This window comes from Schistocerca serialis, chromosome 6 (assembly GCF_023864345.2).
Source record: "Schistocerca serialis cubense isolate TAMUIC-IGC-003099 chromosome 6, iqSchSeri2.2, whole genome shotgun sequence".
In the NCBI taxonomy this organism is placed as follows: Eukaryota; Metazoa; Arthropoda; class Insecta; order Orthoptera; family Acrididae; genus Schistocerca; species Schistocerca serialis.
Genome location: NC_064643.1, coordinates 255,144,582 through 255,163,798, shown reverse-complemented (window position 1 = coordinate 255,163,798; position 19,217 = coordinate 255,144,582). Strand labels below are relative to the sequence as shown.

General features: G+C 39.4%; 1 protein-coding gene across 1 annotated transcript in view; it reads left to right on the top strand.

Moving 5' to 3' along the window:
• LOC126484031 (uncharacterized) overlaps positions 1-19,217 on the top strand; it is a 200,576-nt gene that overhangs the window by 146,915 nt on the left and 34,444 nt on the right. Inside the window, exon 4 of the mRNA XM_050107362.1 lies at positions 15,065-15,243. Coding sequence (XP_049963319.1) covers positions 15,065-15,243 — 179 coding nt within the window. The remainder of the gene's footprint in view (positions 1-15,064; positions 15,244-19,217) is intronic.

Sequence of the window (19,217 nt, the reverse complement as noted above, 5' to 3'; positions counted from 1 at the left end):
TGGTGCATACATGCTTCATGTTTGACAGTGGTAACTGTAGAGACTTATTTTAAAACATAAAATCAGCAAGCTATCTGCCAACCATGTAGGTTGCGCTCACTCCTCTACGCAATAGGATGACTCTTTTTTTAATTTCCTGCCATTTTTGGATAATAGTGACAATAACTGGGTAATAAGCTACAGAAAAAGTGTAACATGTCATAGACTCAGGGTAACTGTAATTACAAATCATACTATCCAATAAATCTTGAAGTTGCTCCGTCAGATAGATTAGTCTGGCAACCATGTGTGCTACACCAGCTTTCGTGACTAATAGGACTCACCTAATTGGCATAGAGAAGTGGTGAAAGTGGTGGCAGGAGGAGAAAGGAATGGGTAGAATACATGGCAACAGTGCGAATTGTTTCAATGCTTTCAATGCTTGGGACTAAAGATTTAAAGTTCTGTGACTTGTCCAATGTTTTTACCAAGATTTTAGGGAGAGGGTCTTAATTTGTTCACAGGATGACTGGCTCGCCCATAGTTTACGTAAGTGGCCAGCCATTGACAATTTCCTGTGGCATCCTTGACGCTTCTTTCTCATTTTTCTTACGTTTCATTTTTTTATACAACATTTTTCTTCTTTTCCCGCTTTCTTTGCTTGTATGCTTCTATTCTACTAAATTTTTCCACATTCGTTTCTTTTAATGTGTATCAGGGCGTTGCTGACCTCGACGTCTAACGCCCTAAGCCCCAACAAACAACACACAAACACACACACACACACACACACACACACACACACACGCACACACACACACACACACACACACACACACACACACACACACACACACACACTGGACTAGCACGTAGATTCTTCAAAATCTAAGCATAAAAGCAACCATTGTGCCAAATAACAACTTGATTCCATCGGGTGCAATTGCTTGTAAGGGAAGAAGGAAAGATATCACTGAAAAACGCGACTGACTCAAAATCACTGCCATATTACGAGCTGCACGAAATTCTGTAGGCCAGCCGTGCCACGGTGTTACCATATCCAGAAAGACCTATGATTGGTTCATTAACGTCTGGAAAAAGCAAAACAGTGAACGAACCACTTGCAGATTACTGCAATATTCCATCCCCTGCTCTCCATTTGATAAGTACAGTTTTACTGAAGCCACGGATAAGAGTGAGGAAAGATTTTTGTATTTGCTTTAGAAATTACCGTCTCACAGTGCAGCCAAAAGTAAGAAGCTGGTCTTCGTTTGTCTGCAGATACGTATACTACTGCAGTGGGAACTTCCCATTAATATCCTCACATATCAAGCTTGCCTTGATTTCCTTTGTTCATGGCACCACCAGCTTTCTTTGAATTACAAATCCACAGAAGAATTTGGTGGAAATCATCTGCAAAGCATTAAGAGACTGGTGAGTAACATATTTTTGTATGTACAGTTGTTACATCAAAAATGGTGAACAGCTACAATGCTATCGTCATAGGGTAGGCTTATCCCTTAGAGTGTTTCGGAAATGGGGGAAATTGTTGTCTAAGACATCTTCTAGAAAGGCAATCGCAAGTTAATATTACTTCTCGTAGCTAATATTAGATGTCCAATATATTCGGTTTAGATTACTTTTCCTGTCTAGATTCAGAATTTGAGATACAGTGTAACAGACAACATGTACTGGTTTATGAAGTCATTAAATTCACAGATGTGCAGGACGAACCCTAATTTACCTGTCAAAATTGTGGAGTTTGATTAGGGATATTTTCTTAAAACTGTGGCATAAGGAACGGTGGTCTCTGGTAGCGTGATACATAGTGTTTACATTGTGTTTGATTTATTATTCCCATTAATCTTCGTATTGTGTTGAACTGAAACAACATGAACGACATTGCAAATGTGTACGGTATCGGCTGCTTGGTGTACTTGGAATCGAAGTTGTTCAGTCACGGTACTTGATGTTGACAACAGTAATATCTAATTTACCCTTTGATTTAAAACTTGCTTTCAGTACTGTTCGGTTCTGTTTCGGATTGTTTTTCCGGCAGTGTTAGTTGTACGTCGGCAGTAATAATAACTGCGTTTGGTAAATGGCTGGCTGCAAGTCTTTCAATTGGACGCCACTTCGGTGACTTCCGTGCCCCTTATCTTCCCTGATTATCCAACCAAAGAAAGGGGAGCTACAGTTTAACTTGGAATCCAAATCACATGTCTTCTATGGCGACCTCTCACATCACTGAACGGTGCAAGACACATTAAAGGCAGATATAAGTTTTCATGAGTCCTACTGGGATTCGATCCCGCACTCTCTTGCTTTTTAGGCACGTGCTTTTCCATTAGACTTCAATGCATTGCAGATGATTTCTACCAAATTCTTTTATAGATTTGTAATTCGAAGAAAGTTGGTGGAGCCATGAACATACCGGGGCATCTTCTGTGTGAGCGGTTCAATGTTGTAGCGCGAGCGGCTGCACGAAGACTGACGCCTTCTTAACAAAACCATTACTTACATAGCACGAACTGTTGCCTCCTTGAGCCCCTTGTTCTCGATGTACGCTTGGCGGTCATTCAGTGACGTCATCTCCGAGCGCAAAATTTTCGAAGTCTGGTGTAATTCCAGTCGCCGCGCCTACAGGAGGACTAGTCGTCCGTTTGGCCCGGCGACCGCTGATAGCATATTGATAGGTTTAATGTCATGTTGTGTGGTGGCTGACCTGTGTACTTCGAGCATGTCTATTAACTTATAAAAGTTGGGCCTACCCCTGTAAAAATGAGACTTAATACGACGCCATCCGTGCACGATTTGCTTCATTAACTTTTAAAGGTAAATTCACATGATTGAATAGGGAGCTTCACTCGATTTTGCGATCACGAGGGTTTTAATTTTGCACCTGAGGGGCATGCACACTATACCACAACCACCCCCCTCACATCATGTCTTGCCAAGACTGTTAACGGCCTCACAGACCGAAGTGGGCGAGTTCGCCTGTATTCCATGCGCATTATAATTGGTGGTTCTAATTAAAGTGCAGCTGATCACAGAGGTGCAGTGTGGGGATATAATTATCGTATGGCAGCAAAACGTTGTAGATATGCTAATGCGTTAATATGGAACCGATTTATGCTGGAAGAAAGCTGGTTCCAGTTGCAAATCTTGAACTGTATACTGCTTGTATGACAGTATGACATTCAGACTGTCATTTCACAAGCCTTAACGTGATTGAACAGTACGGCTATCGAGAAGAGAGACCGTGCGCTGTTAGAGAAACTACACCCCTGGCCATTAAAATTGCCACACCAAGAAGAAATGCAGATGATAAACGGTTATTCATTGGACAAATATATTATATTAGAACTGACATGTGATTACATTTTCACGCAATTTCGGTGCATAGATCCTGAGAAATCAGTACCCAGAGCAACCACCTCTGGTCGTAATAACGGCCTTGATACGCCTGGGCATTCAGTCAAACAAAGCTTGGATGGCGTGTACAGGTACAGCTGCCCATTGTACTGGTTGTTACCTATCTCGTTTCTTGATAACTGAATGATGTGGAAACTTACGCGGTATATTGTGGTAGGACCACATTAGCACCACGTGTTTGTAATTGATAATAATACGAGTAGTTCCAGCACAATTTCAGCAAGGCTTATTTATTAGTAGCTGCTGAAAGATTACACACTGCAGATCTCGTTTGTCTAGGGGTTTTGTCTGCAAAACATTACTCTAACAAGCATGGCCTGGGTTTTCTTCTTGTTTGAAATAAACACTACCGGATTCGAATTACTTTCGGCTAAAATAATATTTATTCGTACTCTTTGTTTAGTAACTACAATATTTTCACTTCGAACATTGATACCCTAAAAATGCATTATACTGTACTGGTCACTTAAACACGTCCATCTCCCTCCAATACCGACAAAGAAGTGGCGGGCAACCCAACATGTGCCCGGAAGTTGCAGACATTCCTGCATTCCAGATTCTTTGGTCTTCTGACCTTAATACACTGCAAAGACACATATAAATAAATACGTATAAATATACAACATTTAACATCTCAAACAAATCCATTATTTATCATAAAAGAAAATATTCATAAATAAATAAATTAAACACATTGTATGGCAACATAGTGAAGTTACCTTAACTCTCTACTGTGGGCATCGTACTTTTCGCATGAGATAAAGTTTATCTCTGACAGTTAATTACATTACAATAGCCCACCAGGACTTACAAGTGTACCTTGGTCCACTTGTCAGTCCGATACAGAAATTGCATCATTGTCTTGGCTTGTATACAACTTTTTATCACAACTGTAGTAAACTGTTTATTCTTTCATCAACCATTGACTTCCTCCTTTGTCTCACAACATAAATACATATGTCGATTTGTTGCCCAGAAATTTACTATAAAATAATACTAAAGTTAAAACATTTTCTCATATTAGAACAAACATAGTACTAACTCCTATATCATCAGTGAGTTTGCAAAAGTATTTCAATTCAACAACACTATTCTCTCATGAGCCTTGTAAATTATGTGATATCAAAATTAAGAGGCAAAATAAGCCAACAAAGTATCTTTATGGGGGTTATAAACAGAGCTGAATAAAAACAGTTATGGTGAGCATGATGTAAAACAAAAGCACACTTGCATATACAAGAAAATATATTCTCTTAACTATACAATTTTTTTTTAGCATTATAGTCTATTTAAGTGAATGAACAAGATTTCAAAATTTATGAGGTTTGCTATTCTCAAACTGTGAGGTTGGGTGACATGTCTTGTCTCCTAGCATCATCAGTAAAATAAAATCCCTTATTTATCAAGTTTACATATTTTGCAATTCATTAAATACTGTAAAATTACTTAAAAAAACACATAGGAATCATGAAATCTAATCTTATAATAGAATTATGTGACAATCAGTCTAGATACAACATCGTTTTGCATGAGATGTGTTACATGGCATAGTATGGTGACTGCATTTTTTTTTCATTCTTTCTTTACTTCCAGTAAAATTCTTTCCAGATAAAGGCATGTTTTTAGGCTCAGTTTGCTCTTTTCTCAATATACGGCTTCAAAGAAACAACATTCCTAAGACCAAACAGCTTTCTCGACTTGGGATATACTAATCGGTACACATTTGGATGGGGGTTCTCAATAATCTCAAATGGCCCAATGTAAATGTCAAAGAACTTCTTGAGTTCTGCTGTTAGTAACTTTGATCGTTCATGGGATTTCACTAAGACATGGTCACCTGCTCTGAATGTGGTAGCCTTTATTTTCCTATTATGTCTGTTTTTCCTAGCTTCACCTAGTTTCTTCATGGTTTTCTTTACAATCTCTTCACGTTCTTTCATTGATATTAAGCTACATTGTGGAAAGTCTATTAATTCAGAAATAAGATTTGCTGGTCTGAGATGAAACATAATTTCATATGGTGAAAACCCAGTAGAGCTATGCTGCAAGCTGTTCATGATATCCTCGAAGTTGTTTACATGGTCGGACCAACTAGGATGTTTGTGACTACAATATGTCCTACAAAGTCTCCCTATTTCTCTCATGTACCTTTCTGCTGGGTTTGAAGATGGGTTGTACACGGATATCAAGATATGTTTTGTGTTAGTTTTTTCCATGAATGCTTTCCAGTTTTTTGAGACAAATTGTGAACCATTATCAGATAGTATAGCTTTAGGTTTCCCTACGCTCTTGAAGTAATCTCTCTCAATTTTTGCAATGATCTCTTTACTTGCAGCTTTTTGCACAGAATAAAGTTTAATTAGTTTGGAAAATACATCAACCATGACGAATATAAAACAATGGCCACCTTTGCTTTTAGGTAAAGGTCCATAAAAGTCTACAGCTACTAAATCTAATGGCTTATCTGGAATGATGTTCTGCATTTCTCCCTGACATGTTCTGTTGCTTACTTTTACTCTTTGACATTTGTCACATGTTGATATTTCGTTCCTCACCTTCTTTACCATATTATAAAAGTAGATATTTTCTTGTAACTTTTTTACACATTTCTGTATTCCACAGTGACCATAACTCTCATGGGTGTACTTTATTAATTTGTCTGCCTCGCACTCTGGCCAACATAGCTTTAAATTGTCAGAGTCCACATCTGTTCTTCTAAAGAGTGTTCCCTTAAAGACCTTATAGTACTTGTCAAGTTTATCATACCCTCTTTTGCCTAAACAGTCCTTAACCAATTTCCAATTAGGATCGTTATTCTGTCCCCTCCTGATGTTATTACAAAGTGTCTTTATGAGCTTTTCATCTTGGATTCCCTTCATGTATCTTATTTTAAATTCCTTTTCTTCCTCTTGATCAAACATTTCCTGATCTCCTCCTACTGGTAACCTGGATAAAGCATCAGCTACTACATTTTCTGATCCCTTAATATACACAATTTCGTAATCAAACTGTTGCATGAACATTGCCCACCTGGTTAATCTACTGTGATATAGTCTACACTCCTGCAAGTAACTTAAAGCTTTGTGGTCTGAATAGACTTTTATCTTGTGTCCTAACAGGTATGTTTTAAATTTTGTAAACGCCCAGTGTACTGTGAGTAATTCTTTTTCTGTGACAGTGTATGTTCTCTCATGTTTAAGTAACATTCTGCTGGCAAATGCAATTGTACAATGAAGATTTTTTTCATTCACAATTTTCTCCTGAAATAGTTCTGCTCCTAGTCCATAATCACTACTGTCAGCGTGAAGACAAAATGGCAAACTAAAATCTGGTCTGTGTAAAAGACTGTTCTTACAAAGTTCATTCTTAATTTTATTGAATGCTTTCTGGCACTCTTCAGACCAATTCCATGGACTATTTTTTCTAAGTAAGTTGCTTAAACATGTTACATTAAGGCATTGTCCATTTACATATTTTCGATAGAATCCACAGAGTCCGTAGAAAGACTTTAATTGTTTCCGGTTTCTAGGTGATGGAAAGTTTACGATAGATTTTATTTTCTCCGGATCTGCACTTATCCCTTCCTTAGTAATGACATGACCTAAAAATTTGAGTTCTGACACACCAAATTTACATTTTTCCAGTTTTAATGTCATACCACCTCTTCTGAGTTTCTCACACACCTTTTTCAATAACTTCAAATGATCCTCCCAACTTTGATTTGAAACTAATATATCATCTACATAAATTGTTAATTATGATACAACTTCTTGGCCAAGTACATAGTCTAGTGCCCTTATAAATTCGGCGACTGATGAGTTTAATCCGAAAGGCACTACACAATACTGGTAACATCTCCCATTGTATAAGAAAGCAGTGTACTTTCTAGAACTAATTGCAAGAGGTACTTGATGAAAACCTGAAGTTAGGTCAAGGCTTGACATAATTTGGATATTTTTAAATTTATATAACAACTCATCGATGTTCTCTGGGTGGTCAGTTTCTCTGTATAAACATTTGTTTAACTGTCTGGAATCTAGTACTAATCTGACTTGTCCATTAGGTTTATTTGCAGTGACTAACGGATTATTATAAGGGCTTATACTCCTCTCAATGATTTCACACACTTCCATCTTTTGCAATTCTTTCTCCACTGCTACCCTTTTCGAAATTGGAATACTGTATGGTTTTGTAAAGAAAGGTTCATGCGGCTTCAACTGTAAGGTACATTGGTATCCAATTACTTTACCTGGTATATTGCTAAATACATCACTATATTCCCACAAAAATAATTTCAAATCTTGTTTTTGGTTCTCAGTTAGTTCTCTAGCCTCGACTACTTTTTCATTTACTAACTTTTCAAACACTACCTCATCTGTATCGAAATCTGTGACATGGCTTTCAATGTACTTACCTTCTTTTGTAAATTCAATACTGTTCACAGTCTTATTCATACAAAACACATTTGACTGAAGAAGTTTCGTAGTGATGACTTCACCACTTGGTAGAGTCATCATTAATTTCTGCCCTGCCCAATCAAATGCTGCACTTACTTTTGTTATCCAAGACATGCCTAGGATAAAATCCTCTGTGAGATCAGGAATGACGAGACACCCATGTGACCATGATACTCCTTCAATTTCAAAAGTAATAAAAGCCTGAATCCTTATTGATTTACTGTGCTTCCCGGTAGCACCTCTTATTTTAATTCCTACCACAGGTAACTCGACATAATCCTTATTAGTTTTCAGTTTTTTAATTAATGATTCTAATATCCCAGATACTTGACTTCCTGTGTCTACTAAACACTTTCATTTCCATGATCCTATCTGCACATCAATAAACGGACTGCTTACATCAAAGTCAAATTTTTTGTTAATATTCTCATGTAATAAGTCATCTTCAATTTCACTGAATCCATATCCCTTTCCAGTATCCTTACCTGTATCATTACTACCAGAGTTATATGCTGTTATTACCCTAATTGCATTTTCTTTGGCCTGATTACTATTCCTGAATATTTCATTAATCCAACTACATTCATTTGTGCTATTGTGTGTCTCTCCTTTATATTTCTCTCTTAACATTTGTGCAATGTGATACTTAATTCTATGCCACCAGTCTGGATACAAAGTTTCACATATATCAAGTGTTACCTTTCTGAAATTTTCATCATCCTTAATGGCACTACTGTTAACCCATAAGTTAAACAAAAATTGCTCACTATCTGACATTTCTTTATCTACTCCCCTAATGCTGTTAAGATTACCTGCTGTCAATTCCTTCTCATTTTTCTTCCAGGTATCAAGATCAAATAACTCATTGGCTGAAATTCTGGCATCCTTATCATTCAACTTGTCAACTGTGTTCATGTGTACCTCGCTAATTTCATTACTATCCTCTTTTATATTAGTAATCCCTAAACCTTCCAACTCCTCACTGACACCAATAAAACATCTACCTTCACTACTACTCTCAATCTCCTTTTCTTCCCAATCAACATCACAAAAATTATCATCTTTATCCTCTGCACTCTTATCTTCAGTATGCAGATACACATTTAAATCATCCTTACTAGGTGCTCTTTTCATTCCTAGCCCACCAGACTCTTCCATAAGTTCTCTAATTCCTAATACACTTTGATCATTTGAACAACTATTTTCCAGCAAGGTGCTCCTCTCAGCCCACTCATAGAATGAATCTAAGTTTACTTCTTCACAGTTTTCTAAGCAATCAGTGTCTTTAAATAACTTACCTTTTGTTTCTGGTTTATTTGTATGACATATATTGTTTGTAACAGATACTACATTAATGGGATAACACTTCTCTTTAAAATAATTACTCATTATGTCACAGGTATCTTTCTGTTTAGTTAGACATTTTGGGTTGGCCCTTTCCATTTGTGTATAAGTAGCTCCTACCTTGCGGACCGCCAATGGAGCCTCATTCAGTTTTTTAACTCCTGTTCAGTTCTCCCCATACCATTATGACTATTCCACTCCTCTGGTTTATTTCCAAAGTGTCTGTTACCAAATTGGTTATGATTATTTCCATACTGACCTTTGTAATGGAAATTGTGTCCTTGTGATCCCTTGAAGTTGTACTGGTGATTTCTCTGATGAGAATCACTACTTCCAAAATTGTGTGTTTCCTTTTTATCATGTTGTGTGTTTCCCCAATTTGTATGCCCTGTCTTTTGAAAATGGTTTTGACTATGGTGTGGTGGTTTACCTGTTTTCTCAATAATTCTGTCTAGTTTGTCAACATATTTCAAAAACTGATCTATTGTGTCATCTGGACCATAAGCTAACTCCCACTGTAGTTCACATGGTAGCCTCCTTTTGTGTGCATCAATTTGAGTGAGTTCATCAAAAGGTTTGCTTACGTGAGTGAGTTTCCTTAACTGATTTCTGCAAAATTGCTTCATGCTACCAAATTCATGTTTATAAACAGGTCCATTCAAGAATTCGCTTTTTATTCTTGCCTGTTCTGTCTCTGACCAGAATTTACTTAAGAACCTCTCCTCGAACTCTGCAAAAGACATTCCCTCCGTACAATAATGATTAGTCCATGACAATGCTTCACCTTCTAGAAATCTTTTCACAAATTTAATTTTCAAATTATCATTCATATTTGGAAAAAAGTTATCTTTGCAATGCTGCAGGAAATCTACCGGATGCATACTGCTCTCATCTGAAAAGTTTTTTACTGGAATATTGTACCACAAAGTGCCAATATTGTTTGGCAAACTATTGGTGACCATATTGTTACTAACACATTCAAGTTTCTTAGTGATGTCATTAATACTACTTTCTAAACTCTTGACTTCATTTTTGTTTATCTGATTATTTACATCTATTTTTTCAGTAATAATTCCTATCTTTTGTTCAAATTTGCATCCTGCATTAACAATTTTATCGTCTACAAGAGAAATACGCTCAGATACTGTTTCTTCTACATGTTTGATATCTGAATGCACAACTTTAAATGCATTATGGATTTTCTCTCTACCTGTACTACCTTCAGTTTTCAGATTTTTTACTTTTGCATCTACATTTTTAACTTTTCTCCCGACATAATTGACCTTACCCGTGATCTTAACCATATTACTACTCAAACTGGAAATTTTTGCTTCTACTTTTTGAAAGTGATCGTCATTTTTCTTTTCATATTCTTTGAACTGTTTTTCAAATTTATCACTCATGAGCTTAAGAGTCTGGTCTAACTGAGCAGCGTTGTTTTGCTCCATTTGATCCAAACGAATCTCATTAGCATCGAGTCTGTCTTTAATATTTCCTAACCACTGTCCGTTTTGTCTGTTAGTGTCATCAATTGCCTTAAATTTTCCCTCCATATAATTCATTATTTTTGATAGCATGTCTTTAACTTCATTCTGTCTTTCCGTATAACTTTGTCTACAGGATTCGGACTATTACTGCTGCATTCACTTTCGTATGATAAATTTACATCTGTACTAGCGTTGACGACACCGTCGTCAATACCTTCCTCTTTTACAATAGTCATCTTTTTACACAGGAATAAACAAAACACAACAAATTTATCTTTTCTAAAGGATACTCAACTATCTTACTCACAGTTTACTTATTTTCTTATAAGGTCTTCTTTGTTGATTGGTGCGTGATCGAATTCACAACACTACACTTATATGAATATTGCTTTTTTGTTGCACAACACTTTACACTTTTTTCTTCTTTCTTGACTTATTGCGCCGTTATTCTTGCTCCAGTAACTGCATTCCGATGTCTTGAAGGTACCAGCATACGACTTCCTTTGTCTTGAAGGTATCAGCATACGACTTCCTTTAACATTTTCATCCAGGATGTACGAATTCTGTCGTTTTCTTCGCAATCTCGGTGGTAGTTTATTTCGAAAACATTTTCAATAATCCCGGACGAGCCCCCATATTGTACTGGTTGTTACCTATCTCGTTTCTTGATAACTGAATGATGTGGAAACTTACGCGGTATATTGTGGTAGGACCACATTCGCACCACGTGTTTGTAATTGATAATAATACGAGTAGTTCCAGCACAATTTCAGCAAGGCTTATTTATTAGTAGCTGCTGAAAGATTACACACTGCAGATCTCGTTTGTCTAGGGGTTTTGTCTGCAAAACATTACTCTAACAAGCATGGCCTGGGTTTTCTTCTTGTTTGAAATAAACACTACCGGATTCGAATTACTTTCAGCTAAAATAATATTTATTCGTACTCTTTGTTTAGTAACTACAATATTTTCACTTCGAACATTGATACCCTAAAAATGCATTATACTGTACTGGTCACTTAAACACGTCCATCTCCCTCCAATACCGACAAAGAAGTGGCGGGCAACCCAACATGTGCCCGGAAGTTGCAGACATTCCTGCATTCCAGATTCTTTGGTCTTCTGACCTTAATACACTGCAAAGACACATATAAATAAATACGTATAAATATACAACATTTAACATCTCAAACAAATCCATTATTTATCATAAAAGAAAATATTCATAAATAAATAAATTAAACACATTGTATGGCAACATAATGAAGTTACCTTAACTCTCTACTGTGGGCATCGTACTTTTCGCATGAGATAAAGTTTATCTCTGACAGTTAATTACATTACACCATGCAGCTTCAACACGATACCACAGTTCATCAAGAGTAGTGACTGGCCTGTTGTGACGAGCCAGTTGCTCGGCCACAATTGACCAGACGTTTTCAGCTGGTGAGAGATCTGGAGAATGTGCTGGCTAGGGCAGCAGTCGAGCATTTTCTGTATCCAGACAGGCCCGTACAGGACCTGCAACATGCGGTCGTGCATTATCCTGCTGAAATGTAGGGTTTCGTAGGCATCGAATGAAGGGTAGAGCCACGGGTCGTAACGCATCTGAAATGTAACGTCCACTGTTCCAAGTGCTGTCAATGCGAACAAGAGGTGACCGAGACGTGTAACCAATGGCACCCCACACCATCACGCCGGGTGATAAGCCAGTATGGCGATGACGAATACACGCTTCCAATGTGCGTTCACCGCCTTGCCGCAAAACATGGATGCGACCATCATGATGCTGTAAACAGAACCTGGATTCATCCGAAAAAATGACGTTTTGCTATTCGTGCACCCAGGTTCGTTGTTGAGTACACCATCGCAGGCGCTCCTGTCTGTGATGCAGCGTCAAGGGTAACCGCAGCCATGGTCTCCGTGCTGATAGTGCATGCTGCTGCAAACGTCATCGAACTGTTCGTGCAGATGTTTGTTGTCGTGCAAACGTCCCCATCTGTTGACTCAGGTATTGAGACGTAGCTGCACGATCCGTTACAGCTATGCGGATAAGATGCCTGTCATCTGGACTGAACCTACCGATTCCATATTCTGCTAACAATCATTGGATCTCGACCAACGCGAGCAGCAGTGTCGCAATACGATAAACCGCAATCGCAATAGGCTACAATACGACCCTTATCAAATTCGGAAACGTGATGGTACGCATTTCTCCTCCTTACATGAGGCATCACAACAACGTTTAACCAGGCGACGCCGGTTAACTGCTGTTTGTGTAAGAGAAATCGGTTGGAAACTTTCCTCATGTCAGCACCGGCGCCAACCTTGAGTGAATCCTCTGAAAATCTAATCATTTGTATATCACAGCGTCTTCTTCCTGTCGGTTAAATTTCGCGTCTGTTGCACGTCGCCTTCGTGGTGTAGTTGTTTTAATGGCCAGTAGTGTATTTTATGTGAACCGCAGCAATTACGGCGCAGTATTGAGAGAGTCGTCAACTGAAAGATCTGAGGAGAGGCCAGTTGTTGTTAAATAGTTTAAAGAAGATGACAATAAAATTCGAAAACACGGGTGAGCTTGTAAGAGGAAGGCGTCCTATTGCTATGGGAAGTTATTAGATAGGTTGTTGCTCCTGTAACTGACAACGCAGCACGTGTGAGTGCAGTGCTAGTGCTCGTGTCGTGTCGCGAGAGCTGTCCACGTCCCAGCGTCAACAGCACGGAAAGTTTTGCGGTCTATTTTACACTGGCACCAGAACATGATCCGGACGGTGCAGCAACTGAAACCTCAAGATCCGCAGCAAAGTTCTGAATTTGCTCTTCCGTTTCTGGCACGGATAGAAGTTGATGACATTTGGCCGGCCAATATTGCACAAAGTGACGGGGCACACTTTACGCTACAGGGTGCAGAGAATACAAAGAACAACAGAATTCTGGGTACCGGTAAACTGTGTGCTGTGCACACAGAGCATCTGCACTCGCTCTATGTGGCTGCGTGATTTGGATTCACAAGCAGCTTTATTCTCTGCCCGTCCTTCTTTCAAGAGAATAAACCCAGAGGGGCTGCCAGGTGCACCGTTACGTCTTTTCGTTACCGTGACCTCCTTGCACAGCCTCTGATTCCAGCTTTGGAAGAGCACGGCTATGTCGCAACCACTGTTTTTACGCAAGTTGGGACAACAGCTGATGTTGCTCGCTCAATGAAAGATCTGCTTAATGCAACATTCCACGAACCTATTATCTCCAGAGGTTATCCAGAGGTGGTCTGGAAGATCACCCGATCTGTATCCTTGTGAATTTTCGCTCTGGTGTATCTATAAGAACGCGTTCACCGCGGAGACGTTCAGTGTGTATGTGATCTGAAGGGCAATACACAGGAGCACGTTGCTCAGATTCCACCAGAACTGTTGCTAGTAACTGTTGAACACCTCGCTTTACGGATGCAACATCTCGTCGCTGTCTCGCGTGATCATACTGGACAAATTGTGTAAGTGGAGGTTTATAATAAAATCAACATTATGCCTTTCTCACTTGTTTGACCTTTCCTGCCCACGTCCCTTTCCTAATCTATTATATGTGAAAACATTTCTGTGACCCTTTCTTGCGTTTACAGATTCAGATTTACACCTGGTGACCAAAATTGGAAATAATTTTCTTCCAGTGAAAATCCGTTCCGCATTAACGCATTAGAATATCGACTAAGTTTCGATGCCATCTGATAGTTACAGCCCACACTTCACCTCTGTAAGCAACTACACTTTAATTATAACCACGCAGTATATCCCATTTTGTTAATTGCTAAGCAGTTATTTCACTTCTAAATTTATTGACATGCCCACAGCCTTGCCAATTTGACCAGGTCACCGCCGAGCTCGTACACTGCTATGAAACGTGACAATCTAGACCACTGGTATCAAATTCAAAATACTCAGAAAATATCGCCGAATAACATTCGAAATTTTTTAGGTGGAGTCTAATGCTATAACAGACGACCACAAAGTACGTTCCATCAAGAACGATGGCAGAAAGTCGCCAAAATGAAGGGACTCGAAGTCAATCATTTACTTCTGTTAACTCATCAGAAAATCACAAATGATAGTAAGCCAACTGCAGGAAAACAATTGCTCTTTCAGTGTCCTTTAGCAATTAGGTACGCACATATTTCAAGATAATTCTGACAAGGTGAAATAGCTTCTGACCTAGAGTTTGATTTGCATCTTTAGACAGCTAAATTTCATCTCCCTTGAACGCCTAAAAATAAATTTCTAGTCTCTCAGAAATAATTTGTTTTGGATAGCGGGGGTACTCGTGTTCGCTAGAGTAGTAGCTCAGTTTCATATTCCTTCCTTTTTTATGTTGCAGGGTATATACCATAGCTACAACGCCTTCCTAGATGCAAGTCCACTGGAGAATGCGCCAGAGGGTTACTGGCTGGTTGACATCAGAGCCATGAAGGGCATGAAGGTGATGGGGTGCTGCAGGGCAACAGGACACATCTGGCCAGATGTCATTCCGGGGGACGAGGAGGAGGAGGAGGGAAGGTAGACACTTTGTATCGAGGACTGTCTATCCTTGAGACTTTCATCCCCTACTAGCGCGGCAACTCTAGTTTAATTTTTTTTTGAGCGTCTGTATCTTTACCAAATAAAATAAGCGTGAATTACACTAGAATTACTTTACTAAATTATAAAAAAAATGTATGTATCCATCAAAAAATTCTTGAAAGTGTCAATGCTGAAAACTCAATGTTTCGTAATTTTATTTTATTAACTGGTACTTCTTGATTTTTGCAGTCATATTCTGATCAATAAATAAGCTAGAAATGTGTGTTTCGAAGAAAGAACAATACTTCAATATGTTCCATGGTCACGCACAGTGCGGAAGAGTGTGCCTTCCATTGCCATATGTACTCGAAACCATCTGTCATGTTTCACGCAGGTGGCATACACTGATAAGCCAAAACGCTATGACCACTGGCCACCGTAACATTGGCTGCTACGTGTTGACGTTGCGGGCACGTGACGTGGTAATGAAAGTACGTAAGCGGAGCACACAAGGACGTTGGTCAACCTAGAGAAGATATGGGCTGCAAATGAGGAAATCCACTGAGATAAGCGACTTTGACAAACGGCAGATTATTATTACGCAGAGCCTGTGAACGAAAATCGAAAACGGCGGAGCTGGTGGAATGTTCACGTGCTACCGTCGCGAGCATCTACGGAGACAGGTAGAAGGACAGTGAAATACCATTAGGCGATGAATGGTTGGACGTCCACGACTCTTTACAGAACATGGCGTTCGAAGGTTTGTCTGCTTCGTAGAGTAGGGTAAGTGGTGATCTGTGGCACCTCTGCCGAAAGAGCACAGTAATGGCACACGCACAAGTGTTTCGGAGCACACCGTTCATCGTATATTGTTGAACATGAAGCTCCCCAGAAGACTACCCCTACGTGTTCACATGTTGACCCAACGCGAATTACATGACCTGTGCGTACTCATCTAATGCCACATACCTCCACAAACCTACCGACAAACTGTCAGATATCTAATACGCAGAATCAGTGATGTACTTTGTTCCACAGAGGGACAGACAACCTATTAAGCAGGTAGTTATAATGTTTTGATTCATCAATGTATGTGTGAACAGAGGGTAGCTAGAACTGACAGCGCTACATTTTGTTCACTATGCTAAAAAAGACAGTTTTTTTGTAAATCTGCAGTGGAACTGCTTACAAAAAGTTACATCTAACACGATAATTTTTTGGTCCCGTTTTATTTTTATTTTTTTGAGTCATCAGTCTTCTGACTTATTTGATGCGGCCAGCCACGAGTTCCTCTCTTGTACCAACCTCTACGTCTCAGGGTAGTAATTGCAACCTATGACCTCAGTTATTTGCTAGATGTATGCCGATCTCTGTCTTCCTTTACAGCTTTTGCTCTCCACAGCTCCCTCTAGTACGATGGAACTTATTCCATGTCGTCTTAACAAATGTCCTACCGCAATGTGCCTTCGTCTCATCATTGGTCTCCGTATATTCCTTTCTCCTCCGATTCAGTGGAGAACCTCCTCATTGCATACTTTATGAGTCCACCTTCATTTCCGGTTTCCCCACAGTCCATGTTTCTCTACCATACAATGTTCCGTTCCACATCTCCATTCTGAGAAATGTCTTCCTCAAGTTAAGAGCTATGTTTGATACTACTTCGTGATGTTAAGTTTCACGCTGTTTGCATTTCACTACTTCTCATTACTTTCTTCTCTCTTCGGCTTATTCTCAGTCCATGTTCTGTACTCATTAGGTTGTTAATTCCATTCAGCAGGTTCTTTTTCACTTTCACTGACGATAGTAATGTTATCAGCAAATCTTATCACTGATATCCTTTTACCTTGAATTTTACCCCACTGTTTAACTTTTCTTTGTGTGAATGATATTTTTGTGTTAGCAGAAGAGCCAACACCGTGTTACGAGTGGAGGCCGAAATGCACGCGTTTTAGCTCACGCATCCTGGCGTGAGGAGGGAAGAACTCTACTGACGTGAGGTCTGGAACATGACAAGGAATGAGAATTCAGAAAGCAGACGTAATTAGTTTGATACTTAACTTTAATCCATTAATGATGAACGTCGCTCTTGACGGTACATGATTCACAACATTATCTGTTCAGAATACTTTCTTGAATATAGTAAGTATAGTAACTGAATATGGCGCCTTGCTAGGTCGTAGCAAATGACGTAGCTGAAGGCTATGCTAAACTGTCGTCTCTGGAAATGAGAGCGTATGTAGACAGTGAACCATCGCTAGCAAAGTCGACTGTACAACTGGGGCGAGTGCTAGGGAGTCTCTCTAGACTAGACCTGCCGTGTGGCGCCGCTCGGTCTGCAATCAGTGATAGTGGCGACACGCGGGTCCGACGTATACTAACGGACCGCGGCCAATTTAAAGGCTACCACCTAGCAAGTGTGGTGTCTGGCGGTGACACCACAGATATATCACCAGACCCATAAAATCTGCAATTCCTTGCCACTTCCCCCAATGATTTTAGAAATTCCGATTGACTGTTATCTATCCCTTCTGCCTTATTTGATCTCGAGTCTTCCAAACCTCTTTTACATTCTGATTCTAGTACTGAATCCCCTACCTCTTCTAAATCGACTCCTGTTTCTTCTACTGTCACATCAGACAAGTCTGCCCTCTCAGAGAGACGTTCATTCTACTCATTCCATCTATATGCTCTCTCCTTTGCATTTAACAGTGAAATTTCCATTGCATCCTTAATGTTATCTCCCTTGCTTTTAATTTTACCTAAGGCTGTTTTGACTTTTCTGTATGTTGGGTCAGTCGTTCCGACGATCAGTTTGTTTTTCTTTTACATTCAGCCATTTCGCTTTAGCTTCTCTGCACTTCCGAATTATTTCATTCCCAAGTGACTTGTATTTCTGTAATGCTGAATTTCCCTGAACATGCATGTACTTCCTTCTTTCATGGATCAACTGAAGTATTTGTAGTGTTATCCACGATTTCTTACCAATTAGGTTGTTTATACTTATGTTTTTCGAGCTATTCATTACCACATTATCTATAGCCTTAGACAACTTCAGGCATATTACTTTATTCCCTATACTTTCGTATCCCACTTCTTTCTGTATTGATTCTTTCTGACTAGTCTCTTAAACTTCAGCCTACTCTTGAACACTACTAAATTGGTATCGGAATCTATGTCTGCTCCTGGGTATGCCTCGCAATTCAGTATCTGATTTCGGAATACCTACCTGACCATGACGTAACCTAACTGAAAGCTTCCGGTTCTCCCACTATACCTCCTCCAAGTATACCTCCTCCTCTTGTGATTCTTGGACCGTGTATTCGCTGTTACGAGCTGACATTTACTGCAGAACTCAATTATCTTTTCCTCGTCTCTCATTCTTAGTACCAAGCCCATGTTCTCCTATTCCTTCCCTAGAACCGCATTCCAATCCTGCGTGAATACTAGATTCTGAGTTCCATTTACGTACTCAATAACCCATTCAGTATCCTCATATACTTCATCTCTTCATCTTAAACTGCGACGTCGGCACGTATACCTGAAATATCGCTGGCGGTGTTTGCTTGCTTTCGGTTCTGATGAGAAAAACTTTATCACTGAACTGTTCACTGTAAGTCACTTTGTCCTGCCTTCCTATTCGTAAGGAATCCTAGTCACATCATACAATTTTCTGCTGCTGTTGGTATTACCCTATTCTCATCTGACCAGAAATCCTTGTCTTCTTTCCATTCCACTTCACTGACGCCCACTGTATCCAGACTGAGCCTCAGCATTTCCCTTTTCATATTTTCTAGCTTTCCTAAGCGTTCAAACATCTGACATTCCACTCCCCGACTCGTAGAACGTTATCCATTCGTTGGTTATTCAGTCTATTTCTGATAGTCACCTTCCCCTTGGCAGTCCCCTCCCGGAGATGGTGGACTAGTCCGGAATCTTTTGCCAATGGAGAGATCATCACGAATTTTTTTTTT